At 40.7% G+C, this 15,066-nt stretch overlaps 1 protein-coding gene across 1 annotated transcript in view; it reads left to right on the top strand.

Moving 5' to 3' along the window:
- ANKRD55 (ankyrin repeat domain 55) overlaps positions 1-15,066 on the top strand; it is an 81,972-nt gene that overhangs the window by 34,208 nt on the left and 32,698 nt on the right. The window contains exons 6-7 of the mRNA XM_072606643.1: positions 2,282-2,410; positions 14,589-14,773. Of these exons, the coding sequence (XP_072462744.1) occupies positions 2,282-2,410; positions 14,589-14,773 (314 nt within the window). The remainder of the gene's footprint in view (positions 1-2,281; positions 2,411-14,588; positions 14,774-15,066) is intronic.

Genomic DNA, 15,066 nt, shown 5'->3' on the forward strand with positions numbered 1-15,066 from the left:
GACTGGGTTTTTTTTATGTTTCTTATAACCTACACATTTAGCACAGTGTCTGGCACCTAATAAGCACTTAATAAATTCTCATTAACTCACATCCTGAGCTGTTTAGCCAAATCCCAGTGCTGTGTGAATCTCAGCTGTCCCAAGGTCCCCAATCTATGTTTTCTCCTGCATTCAGACCCAACACTTGGATAGAAGGCAGAAAGAACATGAGGGTCATTGTAATAGTTATGGAATCATGAGATTTAGAGCAGGACAAGATCTCAGAGATGTCCTCGGTCAGCCTTGCAAGTTCTCCTTAGAAGGGACTAAAGAGGAAAAATTGGAGTTGTTTTTTTCTCCACCTATGTTTAATCTTAAGGGACTGACCAGGGCCAGAAAAGGCTGCACCACCTAGCTCCCCTGCTTTGTACCTAGACACAATGGTTTGGACCAGGGAGCAATCAGGAGGAACTTACCTCTAATGAGTAGCCATAGGCTCTTCACCCTATTAAAGTCTCTAGACTAACATGCCAAGGACAATTTCACTTACGGTCCACAACTAGGACCTCCTGCAAAAATGGAGGAATAAAAAAAGTACTTGGAATATAATATGCATCATATATAAGAGAAGCAATTTATTCCTACAGACATAAGAAATGCTCAATATAAAAGACTCACAAATGTATATTAATGAAACAGGATTCAAAAACAATGTATAACCAGTGCTACAATCTGCTGGAAGGTAACAGAACATAAAGCAGTTTGCAGGAGAGCTAATTATATATTTTTAAAAACCACTTTGGGGGGGCTGAGTCAAGATGGAGAAGTAAAAGGACTGACCTGCTCTAGGTCTCTTCCCAATAGCCCATAAAATACCTGTAAAAAGTAACTCTACACAAATTCTAGAGCAGCAGAGGCCACAAACCAACAGAGTGATAGAGATCTCCAGCCCAACACAGCCTGGAAGGCCAATAGGAAAGGTCTATCACACCAGGCTCGGAGTGGAGCACAGCCCAAGGAGCACAGCCCAGCCTTGGCCATGCTGTAGAGCAGGGACAGGACTGGAGCAGGCTGCAGGGTGCAGAATCACAGGTAGCAGCTGTAATTCCCAATTTCTCAACCCACAAATGCTAAAGAGGTCAGTGAGAAAGCTCTTTCACCTGGGCAAGAAGGGAATACAGTCTAGCCTGGGCCCCAGAGTGGCGGCAGTCACTATAGGAGCAGAGTCCATTTTTTAAGCCCCTGGCCTAAAGACCCTGTGGGAATCAAGCAGCTGATCTGGGTCTCAGCCCTGAGTGGCAGCTCTGGGGTGAGGAGGAGCACAGGTGGTGGAGCTGGAGGCCACTATGGAGAGGTAACCCTAGTTCCAGACCCTGGGTAGAAAAGCTTGTGGTTGCTCCCAGACCAGAGTGAAGGTCAAGAGAGGAGTAAACTCCTCTCTCTTCCCTAGAGCACACCCTCCACTTGACAAAGGACTCAAAAGTCAAGTAACTGGCTGGGAAAATGCCCAAAAAAGGGGAAAAAATAAGACTGTAGAAGATTACTTTCTTGAGAAACAGGTATTTTCTTCCATCCTTTTGATGAGGAAGAACAAAGCATATCATCAGAGGAAGACATAAAAGACAAGGCTTCTGCATCCAAAACCTCCAAAAAATATGCAATGGTCTCAGGTCACGGAAGAGATCAAAAAGGATTTTTAAAATCAAGTAAGAGAGGTGGAAGCAAAATTGGGAAGAGAAAGGAGAGTGATGCAAGAAAATCATGAAAAGTAAGTCAATAGCTTGCAAAAGGAGACCCAAAAAATGCTGAAGAAAATAACACCTTTAAAAATAGACTAACCCAAATGGCAAAAGAGGTCCAAAAAGCCAATGAGAAGAATGCTTTACAAAGCAGAATTAGCCAAATGGAAAAGGAAGTCCAAAAGCTCACTGAAGAAAATAGTTTTTTTAAAAAATTAGAATGGGGCAGATGGAGGCTAATGACTAAGCTAAGTGTCTAAGGCAGGATTTGAAACCAGGTCTCCCTAACAGGTCCAGGCATTTATCCACTATATCTTGAACCCCCACATATCCCAGATCTGAAGTAAATTGCATATCCTACACATGACTGGAAGGAGATGCACAAGGCAGGGAGGAAAGGACAATTGCTATTTTTCTGGCCCCTCTAAATAACTCCTACCCCAATTTTGGGTATCCAAGTCTTTCCCTCATCTTAACTTCATGCCTTCTTGGCAGCTTCTGAAACAAAGAAAAGATTCTCTTCCTGTTTTCTTACCCCTTTTTCTTGTACTATTGCATTGTAGGGAATGACACCTCTTCACTGGGCTGCTTTTCATAACCGGCCACAACATGCACAAATTCTACTGGAAAGGGGGGCAGATCCAACCCTGGTGGACAAAGACTTCAGAACAGCCCTCCACTGGGCTGCCCAGGTAAGAAAAAAAATAGCCTAAAATGAAATAGTGCCTTCCCCCCAGGGAGCCTCTATCCTTCAAGGAAATATAATAAAAATCATATGGATCCACACAACCCTACACAAAATAGGCATAGACAAAATATACACAAAATAAATACATTGTAATTTAGATGTAATAAATGTCACAAATGTAGAAGGTAGTTAGGAGGTGAAGTGGATGGTGAGCCGGACTTGGAGTCAGGAAGACTCATCTTCCTGAATTCAGATCTAGCCTCAGACACTTACTAGCTGTGTGATCCTGGGCAAGCCACTTTACCCTGTTTGCTCCAATTTCCTCATCTGTAAAATGAGCTGGAGAAGGAGATGATAGACCACTCCAGTATTTTTGCCAAGGAAGCCCCAAATAGGGAGACAACTAAACAATACCAAGAGTTATGTAGAACAAGTAGATAAATAGAACCTTTATTAAGCACTTACAAGGCGCCAGGCACTGTGCTAATCTTTGAGGATACAAATACACGCGAATGGAGAAAGACAACACATAAAGGAAAACTGGAAAGGGTTGGGGGTTGGCAGAGTGGGGAGTGAAGTGGGCTGAGAAGTGGTGGGTGGGACTGGGTCAGGCATGATCAGAAAAAAGGGACTTGTGCAGAGACCAGATGACCAGTACAGAGGAGGAGTAGGTAAGGTCTGAGTAGAGAAGCAGAGACATACAATAGGCTGAGAAGTGCCAACAGTTTCCAGCAGAGAGGGGACAACATTGGTGGGGTATCAAGAAGAGATTTATATGAAATCAGCTTGGAAGTTGGTTGTGATGGTGGAAGTCTTCAAATGCCAAACAGAGGAAAGACAAAAGATAGCCACTTAAGCTTCGTAAGCAAGGAAGCTGTATAATCAGACCTATACTTAAGGAAAATCAATTTGACATTTATGCAGAGGATAGATTAGAAAGGAAAGAGACTGGGGTGGGATCGATCAGAAAGCTTGTTGCAATAGTCCAGGTAAGAAGTGATAAGAGACTGAAATACATAGAGAGTGAAGAAAAGGGGGCAGATGTGAGAGATATGGAGGCAGATTTGACAAAACTTGGAAACTAATTAGATGTGAAGGATGAGGGAGAAAGAAGAATCAAAAATGAGTCATTAAAACTGGGTTGCAGAAGGGAGGTAGATTTTTAACTAAATAAGAGGAAAATTTTCCCGTTGTTCAGACCTGACCCCAAATGGAACAAATTGTCTTGGGAAAGAAGGAAGGTAGTCCTTATCACTAGCTTAAAAAAAAAAAAAAAAAGAATTTATTTTTAGTTTTCAACATTCATTTGTATAAGATTTTGAGTTCTAAATTTTGCTCCCCTCCCCAAGATGGCACACAATCTGACATAGGATATACATATACAATCACACCTTTTTCTAATAGGCATATATGATTTTATTTTTTAAATGACAAATTTTATTTTTTTTAATTTTTCTGCAATTACATGTATAAACAATTTTTAACATTCATTTAAAACTTTAAGTTCCAAATTTTCTTCTTTCCTCCTTCCTCTCCCACCCCACAGAGAGAAGGCAAGCTGTTTGATATAAGTTATACATGTACAGTCATGCAAAATATATCCATAGTAAGCATGCTGTATCACTAGTTTTCTTCAAGAAGAGGTCTGATGACTGGTTGTTGAAGTAGGTGACCTTTGAGGGCCCTTCCAACTCTGGGAATCTATGATTTTATGATTCTGCACCTGTTTCTTATTTACTCACCCTATTTAATGGTTGAGAAAATGAAAAAACTTGGGGTTCTAAATTCCCAACTTGCTAACCTCTCTGATGCTTCATGTCAGGGACTGTTGTGATCCTATACTGCACATTCCTCCTTTCCATGATGCCTGAATTGCCTGCTCAATTTTCAACTTTGTGTTGAATATGTTTTACAAAGTGTACAGTTTTTTCCTTCTCCCTCAGATCAGTCTGCCTGCTCCTTGAGCTGGCCTTGATTTTGTGTTTGTTTACAAAGAGTTCCTTTTTCTTCAGTAACAATGGTCTTTCAGTCTGTTTCCCAGGAAAAGATTCTTACTTTCATCTTACTGTTAAAAACCTGAATTGCCCAGACACTTAAAAGAAAATAGTAATACAGAAAGAGAGAAGAGGAAAAGATAGGTAGAGCTCTACTTAATATAGTAAATAGTTTGGATACTGGCTTCCATGTAACAGCTGGAAAGCTCTGAAGTGGAGCTCATTGACCAGGTGCAGTGTTGATCAGAGAGTTAAAGATCTTCCCCACCCATTAATTGGCCTGCCCATTAAAGGAAGCTTGATTAGGGGAGATTTTTTTTGTTGGAAGGCCTACACTTTTTGTTAATTGCTAAGGAGACAGTGGTTCTCAAGGGTTGTGATGCCCTCTGGCTCTGAAAAGTGTATATATACTCTGAGGTGAGGTTTTGTTTTAGGGATTATTCATTGGAAGAGTTTATTTGGCCAGACAAGACTCTGGTAGCCTCTAAGGAGCCCCTCAGCTTTGAAAACCCAGATGTTGGTGCTTCTCTCCCTGGTAACTATATATGTATGGAATGGTCAGACAGTTGGATCTGTCTGTTGATCTGTGATGTATATATTGCCTAGGGACAAGCAGCTGGAAGCCCTGTCTGTTGATTATTATTTCTTTGTATTTTATCTGAAGTTCAGGGTGCTGACTTTTTCCCCTGAATTAAGTGAATGGTACATGTGTTTGATTAAAGTGATTTTGACTCCTCAAAAGTTGCTTTCCTTTTAGAAAAGGAGATCTAAGAATTGTGATAGCAAGCTCTCCTGTGTAAGTCGGGGTCCTTGCTGTTACACCAGGGTGCCTGCAATACCTAGCAACTGGGCCCAGTTTCTGAGGAGCAATACATTTGGAGTGATCTCCAGGTTGGTACTATCAAAATTGATCAACTTGTCACTAAGATGGCCTTTCCTACTTTTCCCTCCCCACCCTTACCTCCAGCTAGATGAGAGCTAGCCCTGTCTTTACATATCATGAGAGGAGTCATGATTGACTGCATCAGGCATAATTACCCCAAATATACATTAACTCAGGGATTTAAAACTAAACTATGCTCATGAGCCCCTGAGCAAAAGTTTAGAAAAGAATGCCTTTGTTTTTTGTTAAATACAAAAAAATGTCTTGAGCCCTTTCTCCACATTTGCTTGGTCTACTATCATGGTTGAAGTATGAAGTCTATTAACAACTGCCTTCCAAGCTAATCTGCCTTATTCTGGTCAGACCTGAGACATTTTCAAACTTTTATTGTGCCAACAACCATCCCATTCTCTAGGTCCAGCATTTTCACTTCCGTTGATTGCGTTCCACAGCCCTGCCTCACTTAAATCCAATTCACTTGCAAGTGGTGACATCACATTGCTCATGTCATGGTCCTCTTTGAGAATGAAGGACAACAAACAATCCTGGTTTAGGGACTTCCCTGGACCCTGAGTCTTCCTTTGTACTGGAGGCTCTAGCTTCAGTGACCTTGCTTCAGACTCCTTGATTCTAGCTTTGCCATAACATCAGGACTAAATTTTGTTCTGTTAATTTGGAATAAGGGATGGGGATAGGGGTAGCATAGCATCTATTTCACTGGTATGGGGAACTCCCCAGTGAGAAATCTCCTTCTGCCAATATAAATCAACATCATTTCTGCAATTTACCATATTGGAGAACCACTGAGAAGGCTGACAGATTTTCCCAAGGTCATACAGTCAATATATGTCAAGGACTTAAACACAGGTATTCCTGGCTCCAGGTCCTCTTATCTATCATATGTCATACTCATCAGGTGTTCATGGAAGACCAACACCTCCGGTATGAGGACTTGCTGAGCCCTTTTTAGAGCTGCTCATCTGCCTTTGGTGTCCACCTGGCATTCAGTTCTCACCTGTGACTCCAAGGAGCTGTAGCATAGGCAGTGGTCACACTCAGTAAAACTGTCTTGGCAGACAGGCTAAACCAGGTTAAGGGTAACTGACAGGTCTCAAACCCATTTATCAGTTAGAAGGTATCTACCCCCAGCCAAATGGGCAAATGAGAATAATTTGTTCCTACCACCATACAGGTGAAGCAAGTAGAGTTGATCAGACATCAAAGATGCCAAGGTGCATCCCAGGCCATCTGGTCATCTTGACTTGTGTCTTGCCACTGGACTTCGATGACTCTGAAAGAGAGAGTGAGGCTGATGACTTTGTGCCGTTCTGCCTCACTTAAAGTCAATTCACAAGAAAGTCAGGATATCACCCATGATGTCATTGATCCTTTTCAAAAAGGAAGGACAACAATACCATATTAGATAATTAAACTCAACATTTTTTTGTCCTAGCCATGCCTGCAGCTCTAGATTTGCTAGTCTTTGCCACACTCCCAGACCTTGAAGCTCTGGTTTCTAGTTTCACCCTGAATGCCAAAAGAAATAACGATGAAGTGTGTAATGTTTCTATGGGCATTTCAAGTTCATTGGTCTATGGCTTATGAGTGGCCACAGATCTCCACCACAGTGAGACAATATGATTTAGGGGATAGGGCAGCGGTCTTGAAGTCAGGAAGTCCTGGCCTGGAATCCCTCCTCAGATACTTACTCCCTGCATGAACCTGGGCAAGGCTTTTATCTTCTCTCAGCCTCAGGGTTCTCATCTGTAAAATGGGAATAATGATAGTACCCACCTCACATGGTCAAATAAGATATATAGATAGATACACACATATACATATATTTATGTGTAAATATATACATATATAAAATGCTTCACAAACCTTTAAGTGTCACATATATGGAAGTTATTATTATCGTTTCAGACGTCCCTCCGGTGCTTTTGAGAGATCCCCATAGAGCACTCTTCTGTGAGATGCTTTGGCAGAGTTGTTGTGTCTAACTCTTAAGAAATCCTTCATCCAGAACTTCCCACTGGCACTACAGTTCAGCCTGAACATCAAAGCACCAAATTTTCACCTTCTGTCTACAATATGCAAACTGTAAGATTCAATCCAATATTCCTCAGGAGGGTTTTCTCAAAGGATCGTAGACCAGGGACTCTAGAGATCATCTAGCCTACCGTCCCCCTCATTTTTTACAGATAAGGAAACTGAGGGAGGGTGGGTGATTTGACTAAGGTCACAGGGGCAGTAAAGAATTAAAAGCAGACTTTGGACCCACATTGTATAATTCCAGTACCAATGCTCATCCCATAGTCTCAAGCTGTTTTCCCGCAATGGCTAGCTCATTCTGACCGACAGGGCTTTGCGTGAACAGGCAGAGAGTCACAGAGTGCACAGAAGTTTCATGCTATGAATCAACACTTAAGAAGTTCAAATAATCTGTGATTATATCTCTTGGTGCACCCTGATCCAAACCCCTTCAGACCTCAGGAGGCAGTTTATCATTAGGTTGCTGCTGTAAGAAAGAAAAAAGATCATTAGTAGCCAGGTGATTCAGTGGATAGAGCTCAGGAGTCAGGAAGACCTGAATTCAAATCCAACCTCAGACATTTACTATCTGTGTGAACCTGTGCAAGTCACCCCAACCTCTGTCTGCCTCATCTGTAAAGTGGGGATAATAGTAACCATTTCATAGGGTTGTTGTAAGGCTCAGATGAAATAATAATTGGTAAGGGTTAGTACAGTGCTTGGCACATAGCACTGTATAAATGTTATCATTATTATTATTATGTAGCCAAACTTTTTAGCTAGGTTGGTTCTTGGACAACAGGCAATCACTGAGCTTGTAGACAACATTAGACAGAGCCTGCCAAAACCTGAATTCATTCTTAGAAATTCTTTTCACCAGATATGTGGAAAGAGGAAGGGGATGGGGAGGACTGTCAGCTGACAGTGATATAGAGGATAGTGGAGATGAGGACAGTATAAGAGACAGTCCAGCCATGGAGAGTTATCCTAGGACAGAGGAGAGATCATACTCCAAAGAGAACTACGTGAACTCCTAGCGAGGATGAGGGTGAGGGAAGGTGGACCCCCAGATGAATGGCATTATAGTATAAGGAACCCAGAGGATGAGAGTAGGGTTGTTAGTTGCCTTGTCTGATGAATATCTGGTCACTGGACTCAGATGGCTCTGGAGGAGAAGTGAGGCTGGCAACCCTGCACAGCCCTCCCTCACTCAAAACAAAGTCAAGTGCAAAACGTCATCATTTCTCTGATGACATGGTCTTCTTTGGCAATGAAGGATGAACACAACAACAGCAAATCTTAGAGATGAGGCCAGAAGAGGGTGCAGGGTTGAGCTATAGATCAACGAAGTTTACGTCAATGGTGTGAAAGTGGATGCCTGTGCCCTGAGACAAAACCTGATGTTTCACCCTGTCATGGCTCTGTTCTCTATCTTCAAGAGTCCAGGACACCTCCATGCCATGACAAGAGATCAAAACAAGATTTTTATGGAAGATAATCAGATTCTTCAACTTGATAGAACAAAATAATGCTTTTAAGTAAAACATTGCAATTTAATTTTATATATTTTCAGTTGTGTCCAACTCTTGGTGACCCCACTTGGGATTTTCTTGGCAAAGATACTAGAGTGGTTTGCCATTTCTTTCTCCAGCTCGTTTTACAGATGAGTAACTAAGGCAAACAAGGTTAAGTGATTTCCCCAGGGTCACACAGCTAGTAATTGTCTGAGGCTGGATTTTAACTCACAAAGATGGGTCTTCCTGACTCCAGGTCTAACACTCAATAGAGTAGATATACTAAGATATATTAAACCAACTAGCTGCCTCAGTACATACATACATACATAGTGGGGGTGTATATATACATGTGTGTGCATGTAAGTATATTTTATATGTGAGTACATATGTGTATGTACTTTATAAAATATTTTATGGATATGTGTTTATACATATATATCTTATACATATGTAAACATAGATAATAATCATTATTTTATACATATATCTCATAAAAAAGAGGATTTTCAGGGCACATTTATCTAGAGGGGATATCAACAGTTCCCTGCATCACTACTGATTTAGACTGGTCCATGACCATTCCAATCAACTATCTGATCTACTAGGTCAGGTTCTGTTTAACAAACATTTTTTCAAACACCTACTGTGTGCAGAGCACTGTGTTGAGTTGGGGAAAATGAAAAGATTAAAAGTTTAGATAGGATGCAGTCCTTGCCCAGACTGAGTATATAATCTAGAGGGAACAGCATATGTATAACTGATCATAATACACAGTAACACAATAATTTCACTAGGGAGGTATGAAGAAAATGAAATATTAGGTCAAACAGGGGAAAGGTCAAGATTTACTAGAAGCCTCAAGAAGGATTTCATGGAGAAGGCATTCTCCATGATTTCTCCAAGATTTCCTGCAACGCTGATCAAATAGCCAGAGTAAGACATATAAGAAAGTGAAGTTAAAAAACCAAAGAATTGACAGGGATGACTTTTGAAATGTTAACAGGTTCAACTTAGCAAATAAGCCTTCTAGAGAGCTTAGGACATTAGCTAATGTTATTGAAAAACCATTAGCAATCGATTTTAAGAATTCAGGGCTGCAAGGAAGTCTACTTAAATACAGTATTGGAACAAATTATCCACTGACCTTGGAACACCCAGAAAAGCACAAGGTAATGCATGTTAACTTTTGGAAGGTGGGAAAGGTATCTAAAAAAGCAAAAGAAGCCTTTCAGCAATCCTCAAGCCTCTCTGTTCAGTTCAATATAATTCAATTCAAAAAATATTTATTTACTGAGGCTACAATGCACCAGGTACTGGGTCCACAAAGACAAAAATTAAACAGATCTTACCGTCAAGCAGCTTATTTGCTATTAAAGGAAAATAACATGGACAAAGGTATGTGAAAATATGTGCAAAGCAAAATTTTTGGTGGTCTGCTCTGCCTGTTTAAGGACAGATCTTTACCCTGACTAATGACCATACCAACCCTGGTCAGTTCAGAAGCAAATTACCCAGGTAGTGGCTTATTTGGGCTCTTGGTTTCTCTTCAGTTCCCCTTTCTTCCCAATGCCTTTTGGACAAGGATATATTAGAGCCAGCTTGAACCACTCACAACAGCTGATAGTTACATTTTCACTATGAGCATTTCGATCTGGGAAATTGGCAAATGCTACCAATGAGGGCTTGATTTATTGTTTTGTTTTCATCTTCTCTAAACTTCGGAGAGTGATGGAGAAAATGCTAATAAGGATGATTAAAATTAAAAGCATGTCTCACATACTTTTTTTTCCTTCCCCACCCCAAGTGGTTGCTAGACATTTACCAATACACCCCTACCTTGAGATCCCTGCATACGTCCATAAGAGGAAAGGGTGAGACTGGTGAGAAAGCTACAGCTCAAGGTGCCAGCTGTCCTCCTAAATTATAAAACCTTATTTTTGTGAATTGGGTTTTCAGATCATTTTCTGAGTGGAAATTTTAATAAAAGTATTGGTATAGAGAGTATATAGGTACAGAGAAGGTGGCAACAAAGATGGGAAGAAATACCAATTAGGAAAGGGGTTACCAAAAAGGTAGACCAGAAGTATCTGCAGAGAACTTCACCTACTTCAAAATTTTGCTCTAGTCTAATTTGGGAGGGAGCACTAGGTGGCGACATAGTGCATAGAGTGCCCGGCCTAGAGCCAGGCCAACTCATCTTCTTGGGTTCAAATCTGGCCTCAGACACTTACTAGCTGGGTGACTCTGACCAAGTCACTTAACCCTGTTTGTCTCATATTCCTTATCTGTAAAATGAGCCGGCAAAGGAAATGGCAAACCACTCTAGTATCTTTGCCAAGAAAACCCCAAATGGAGTCATGAAGAGTCATGCATGACTGAAAAACAACACAGCAACAACAAACTTTCTGGTCAGCTATTGGTTCCCACCATTAAATCTCTCTTGAGAAAACTATGCTAGCTATCCATGAACAGTGAAACAGTTTCCTCCCCTGTGCCCCTTTTGTCCCATAGCACCCACCCTTCACTCTTTGGTAGGGCAAGAGAATAACCTTCTGATTTGCCTCTATTCTTGTGATAATACTATGAAATGTTCATTAAGTTCACCGATGACAGTAGGAGATTAGAAATTTCAGGCACTTTGTAGAATAAACTATCCATTGGACCCACATAGTTTCAGAACCTAGAAGCTAGGGGCTGCCGCATGGAAATGAACTTCTAAGTGTTTAACTACGAGAATGAAGGATGAACAGCTATAACAACAATGGCTCCTGTACAGGGCAAAACATGTCTTGCTCTGATCACTCTGCCACAGAGAGAGGCAAATGGCATCGGAGAATAGTTAGTGTTGGAGTCAGGAAGACATCCATTCACCCTGAGCCTGCATCCATTTTAAATAGGTTTGTTAGCTACCAATGAGCAAATCCCTTAATCCCTCTGAACTTTAGAGAAGTTTCCAATGAAACTCTCTGAGTTTCCTCATCTGTAAAATGGGAATGAAGAAAATTACACCTATATCGTACATGGGGAACAAATCGAAGCAGTATGTAAAGTTTTTTGTGAAGAGCTACATAAAAAATGAACAATTTTCGTTGCTGATTGCAATGACTGGTTCAGAGAATAGACTTTCTCTTCTAGCCCTGCCTTCTCTCACCTTCTATCTTCTCCAGAAAATCAGGGAGAGTATGATGAGCTCCACTCCCAACTATGATGATCTTGGAAGCTTAGACTCATTTGGCCATAAGGGAATTTAAGAACCCCAGAGTCACAAGAAATCTCTCAGCTCCTAGAGAAGAAGCAAAAAGATTATAACATTTTTGTTGTCCAGTTGTGTTCAACTCTTCATGACCCCATGGACCATAGCACACCAATGTTGTCCCTGGGGTTTTCTTGGTGAGGTAGTTTACCATTGCCTCCTCCCATGGATTAAGGCCAATGGAGATTAGGTGACTTGCCCAGGGTCACACAGCTAATAAGTATCCAAGGCAGAATTTGAACTTAGATCTTCCTGACTCTAGGCCTAGTGCTCTATGCACTTAGCCACCTAGGTATTTCCAACTATAAAACTTTAAAAAAAAAAAAAAAAAGGTTAAATGACTCAAAAAATGACCTTGGAAATGGGGTTTCATAATCTTTCAAGTTAGAACTGGACAGAGCTGATATTGACATAGCCCTTTAGGTTTGCTAAGTGTCTACAATCTTTGAGCTTCGTAACAGCCCAGTGAGGTATGTTTGAGGCATGACTATACTCATTTTACAGATTCAGAGTAGTGAGGGGATCTATCCATCCACAGTCACAGAGTAAGCAACAGGGGAAAGAAGTGAACCCAGATCTCTTCTCTCTCCAACTCAAAAACTCTTTTCATGATGCCACAATATTTGAAATGGCCATAAAAGATTAGAGAAATTTTTCATCCCAAGCAGAACGAAGGTCTGTCAGAACATAATCCATTAGGAAGAAAAGGCTAATTGTGTTAAAAGTAGATGAGGGGGTTCCAGCCTAGGCACATGCCTGGAGAAGCAGGAACAACAGCTCACAGTGAATTACCCTTTAGTACTGGAATTGTACCCAGCAAAGAGATATTTAACTGTATCAATAGGAATAAAATATTTGTGAGTCTGGAAGCAGTCCCCATGAGTCCATGCATTTGTTGTTATTTTTGAGTTCCATGTTTTAAGAGAAATTGAGGGTGATTCAGTTAAGAATAATAAAAATGATTAGTCCATTTTAAATTAGTTTAATTTTAAAGTCAATTTGAGGACTCCTGGGAAGGGATGAAACAGTCATAATGGAGCAAAAAGAACACTAGATTTGTTCTTAGAGGGCCTGACTTTGGACAAGTCATTTCTTTGGACCTCGATTTCCTCCTCTGTAAAATGAGAGGATTGTGGTATCTCTAAAGTCTTTTCCAGCTATAAATCTTATAACCTATGATCTAAGTTAGGCAAACTGGAACTATTTAGCATAGAGAAAACTGAAGGGGTAAAACAATGACTTGGTTTTAAGTGGTTCCTAAATTTCAGAGTTATACAAATAAAAATATTATCATTTTTCTTCATGAGAAGGATACTGATCAGCACAAAGCAAGACTCTCAATAGACTATTAGAGTTGGATGGGACCTTGGGAGATCAACTAGTCCATCTCCCTCATTTTATAGAGGAGAAAAGGATGGCCCAGAAGGTACAAAGATCTGCTTGAGGACACAGGGGTAGCCAAAGCACACCCAGAAGTAGCACCCGGCTCTCTGGAGTGCTGTCTCCATCTGCCACCCCATCTCTTAGTCCTCACCCCAGGTATCAAGGCCTGCATCCTGCCTATAACTTGTATTTGATCTCATACAATATAGTTGTGTATCTGTTGAGAAATGGCCTGAATGTTAGACACCTTTAGACTGTTCTATACATGAACCAGTTATGTAACTTAAAACTCTCAGTACCCTAGGCAACTAACTCTCCAAGACCCTAAGGTACACAGTAGGAACAAATCTGCACTGGTAAAGGGAGTTTTCCTAATATGAATTCCTTATACTAACAAAATCATAGGATTATCAAATAAATAGATATCCAGGGAAAGCTATGAATGAATGAACAAATGAACGAAAATAAATAATTTTTAAAAAATTAAAATGGGTATTCAGTACCAGTGATACCACATTTTATTCATTCCATTGAATAATTAGGTCAATTTGGTATCCTTATCTAAGTCTAGAAAGCCAGGGTTGGAGTCACAGAAACCTCGATTCAAAATCAGTCTCATTGTCTTTAACCATGTAACCAAAGGTAGATCACTTAACCTCTCGGTTTCCTCATCTTCAAAATGGGGATGAGAATACCTGTCATATCTTTCTCACAGGATTTTTGTGAAACTTAAGTTCAGTAATGTAGATAAACTGCTTTATAAACCTTAGAGTTCTATACAAATGTCAGCTATTACTATTTCTGTGTGACCCTGAGCAAGTCACTTAACCCTGTTTGCCTCAGTTTTCTCATCTGTAAAATGAGCTAGAGAAGGAAATGGTAAACCACTAGAGTATGTCTACCAAGAAAACCCCAAATAAGGTCATGAAGACTCAGACACAACTGAAAAGAAGGAACAACAATTACCATGGTCAGTGTTGTAGTCCTGAGATTAACAGCAGCTAAGTTGGGAAGGGTTTCAAAGAATGCACTGGTATAAATGGATGGGGGAGAATCACTATTTTTGCCTTCAGAAATGCAACATATAAATAATAATCTGTCTTGGCCTCTCTTTCCAGAGTGGAAACAAAACTCTGTGTTCCATCATTCTGAGCCATCACGAGGGCCAGTCCATCATCAACTATGATGATGAGAATGGGAAGACGTGTGTGCACGTTGCTGCTGCAGCAGGTTACAGCGACATTATTAGCGAACTGGCAAAAGTCCCAGACTGCAACCTACAGGCTCTGGATGTAGATGACAGGTATCCATGGCAACACACCAAAGGGCTGTAAAGTGTGCCCCACTTCTCAGGATGTCAACCTGGGGACGAGCGTTTTTATTGATTGATCATGTTTTATTAGATCCTGGGTGCCAATAAAATTCACATGCAGGCTGTTGATGGGAAGAATTGTTCTATTTCTGAGAAAGGTGCAACATGGAGAGAAATTGCTAGGTTTTCATCTTTTAACTGATCAGTATGAGTGGTCTCAGGCCATGTCCCGATCATCAGACATTAACTGAACTTGTATTTCCTGCATTGTCCTTTAATTTGCT

This window comes from Notamacropus eugenii, chromosome 4, assembly GCF_028372415.1.
Source record: "Notamacropus eugenii isolate mMacEug1 chromosome 4, mMacEug1.pri_v2, whole genome shotgun sequence".
Lineage (NCBI taxonomy): Eukaryota > Metazoa > Chordata > Mammalia > Diprotodontia > Macropodidae > Notamacropus > Notamacropus eugenii.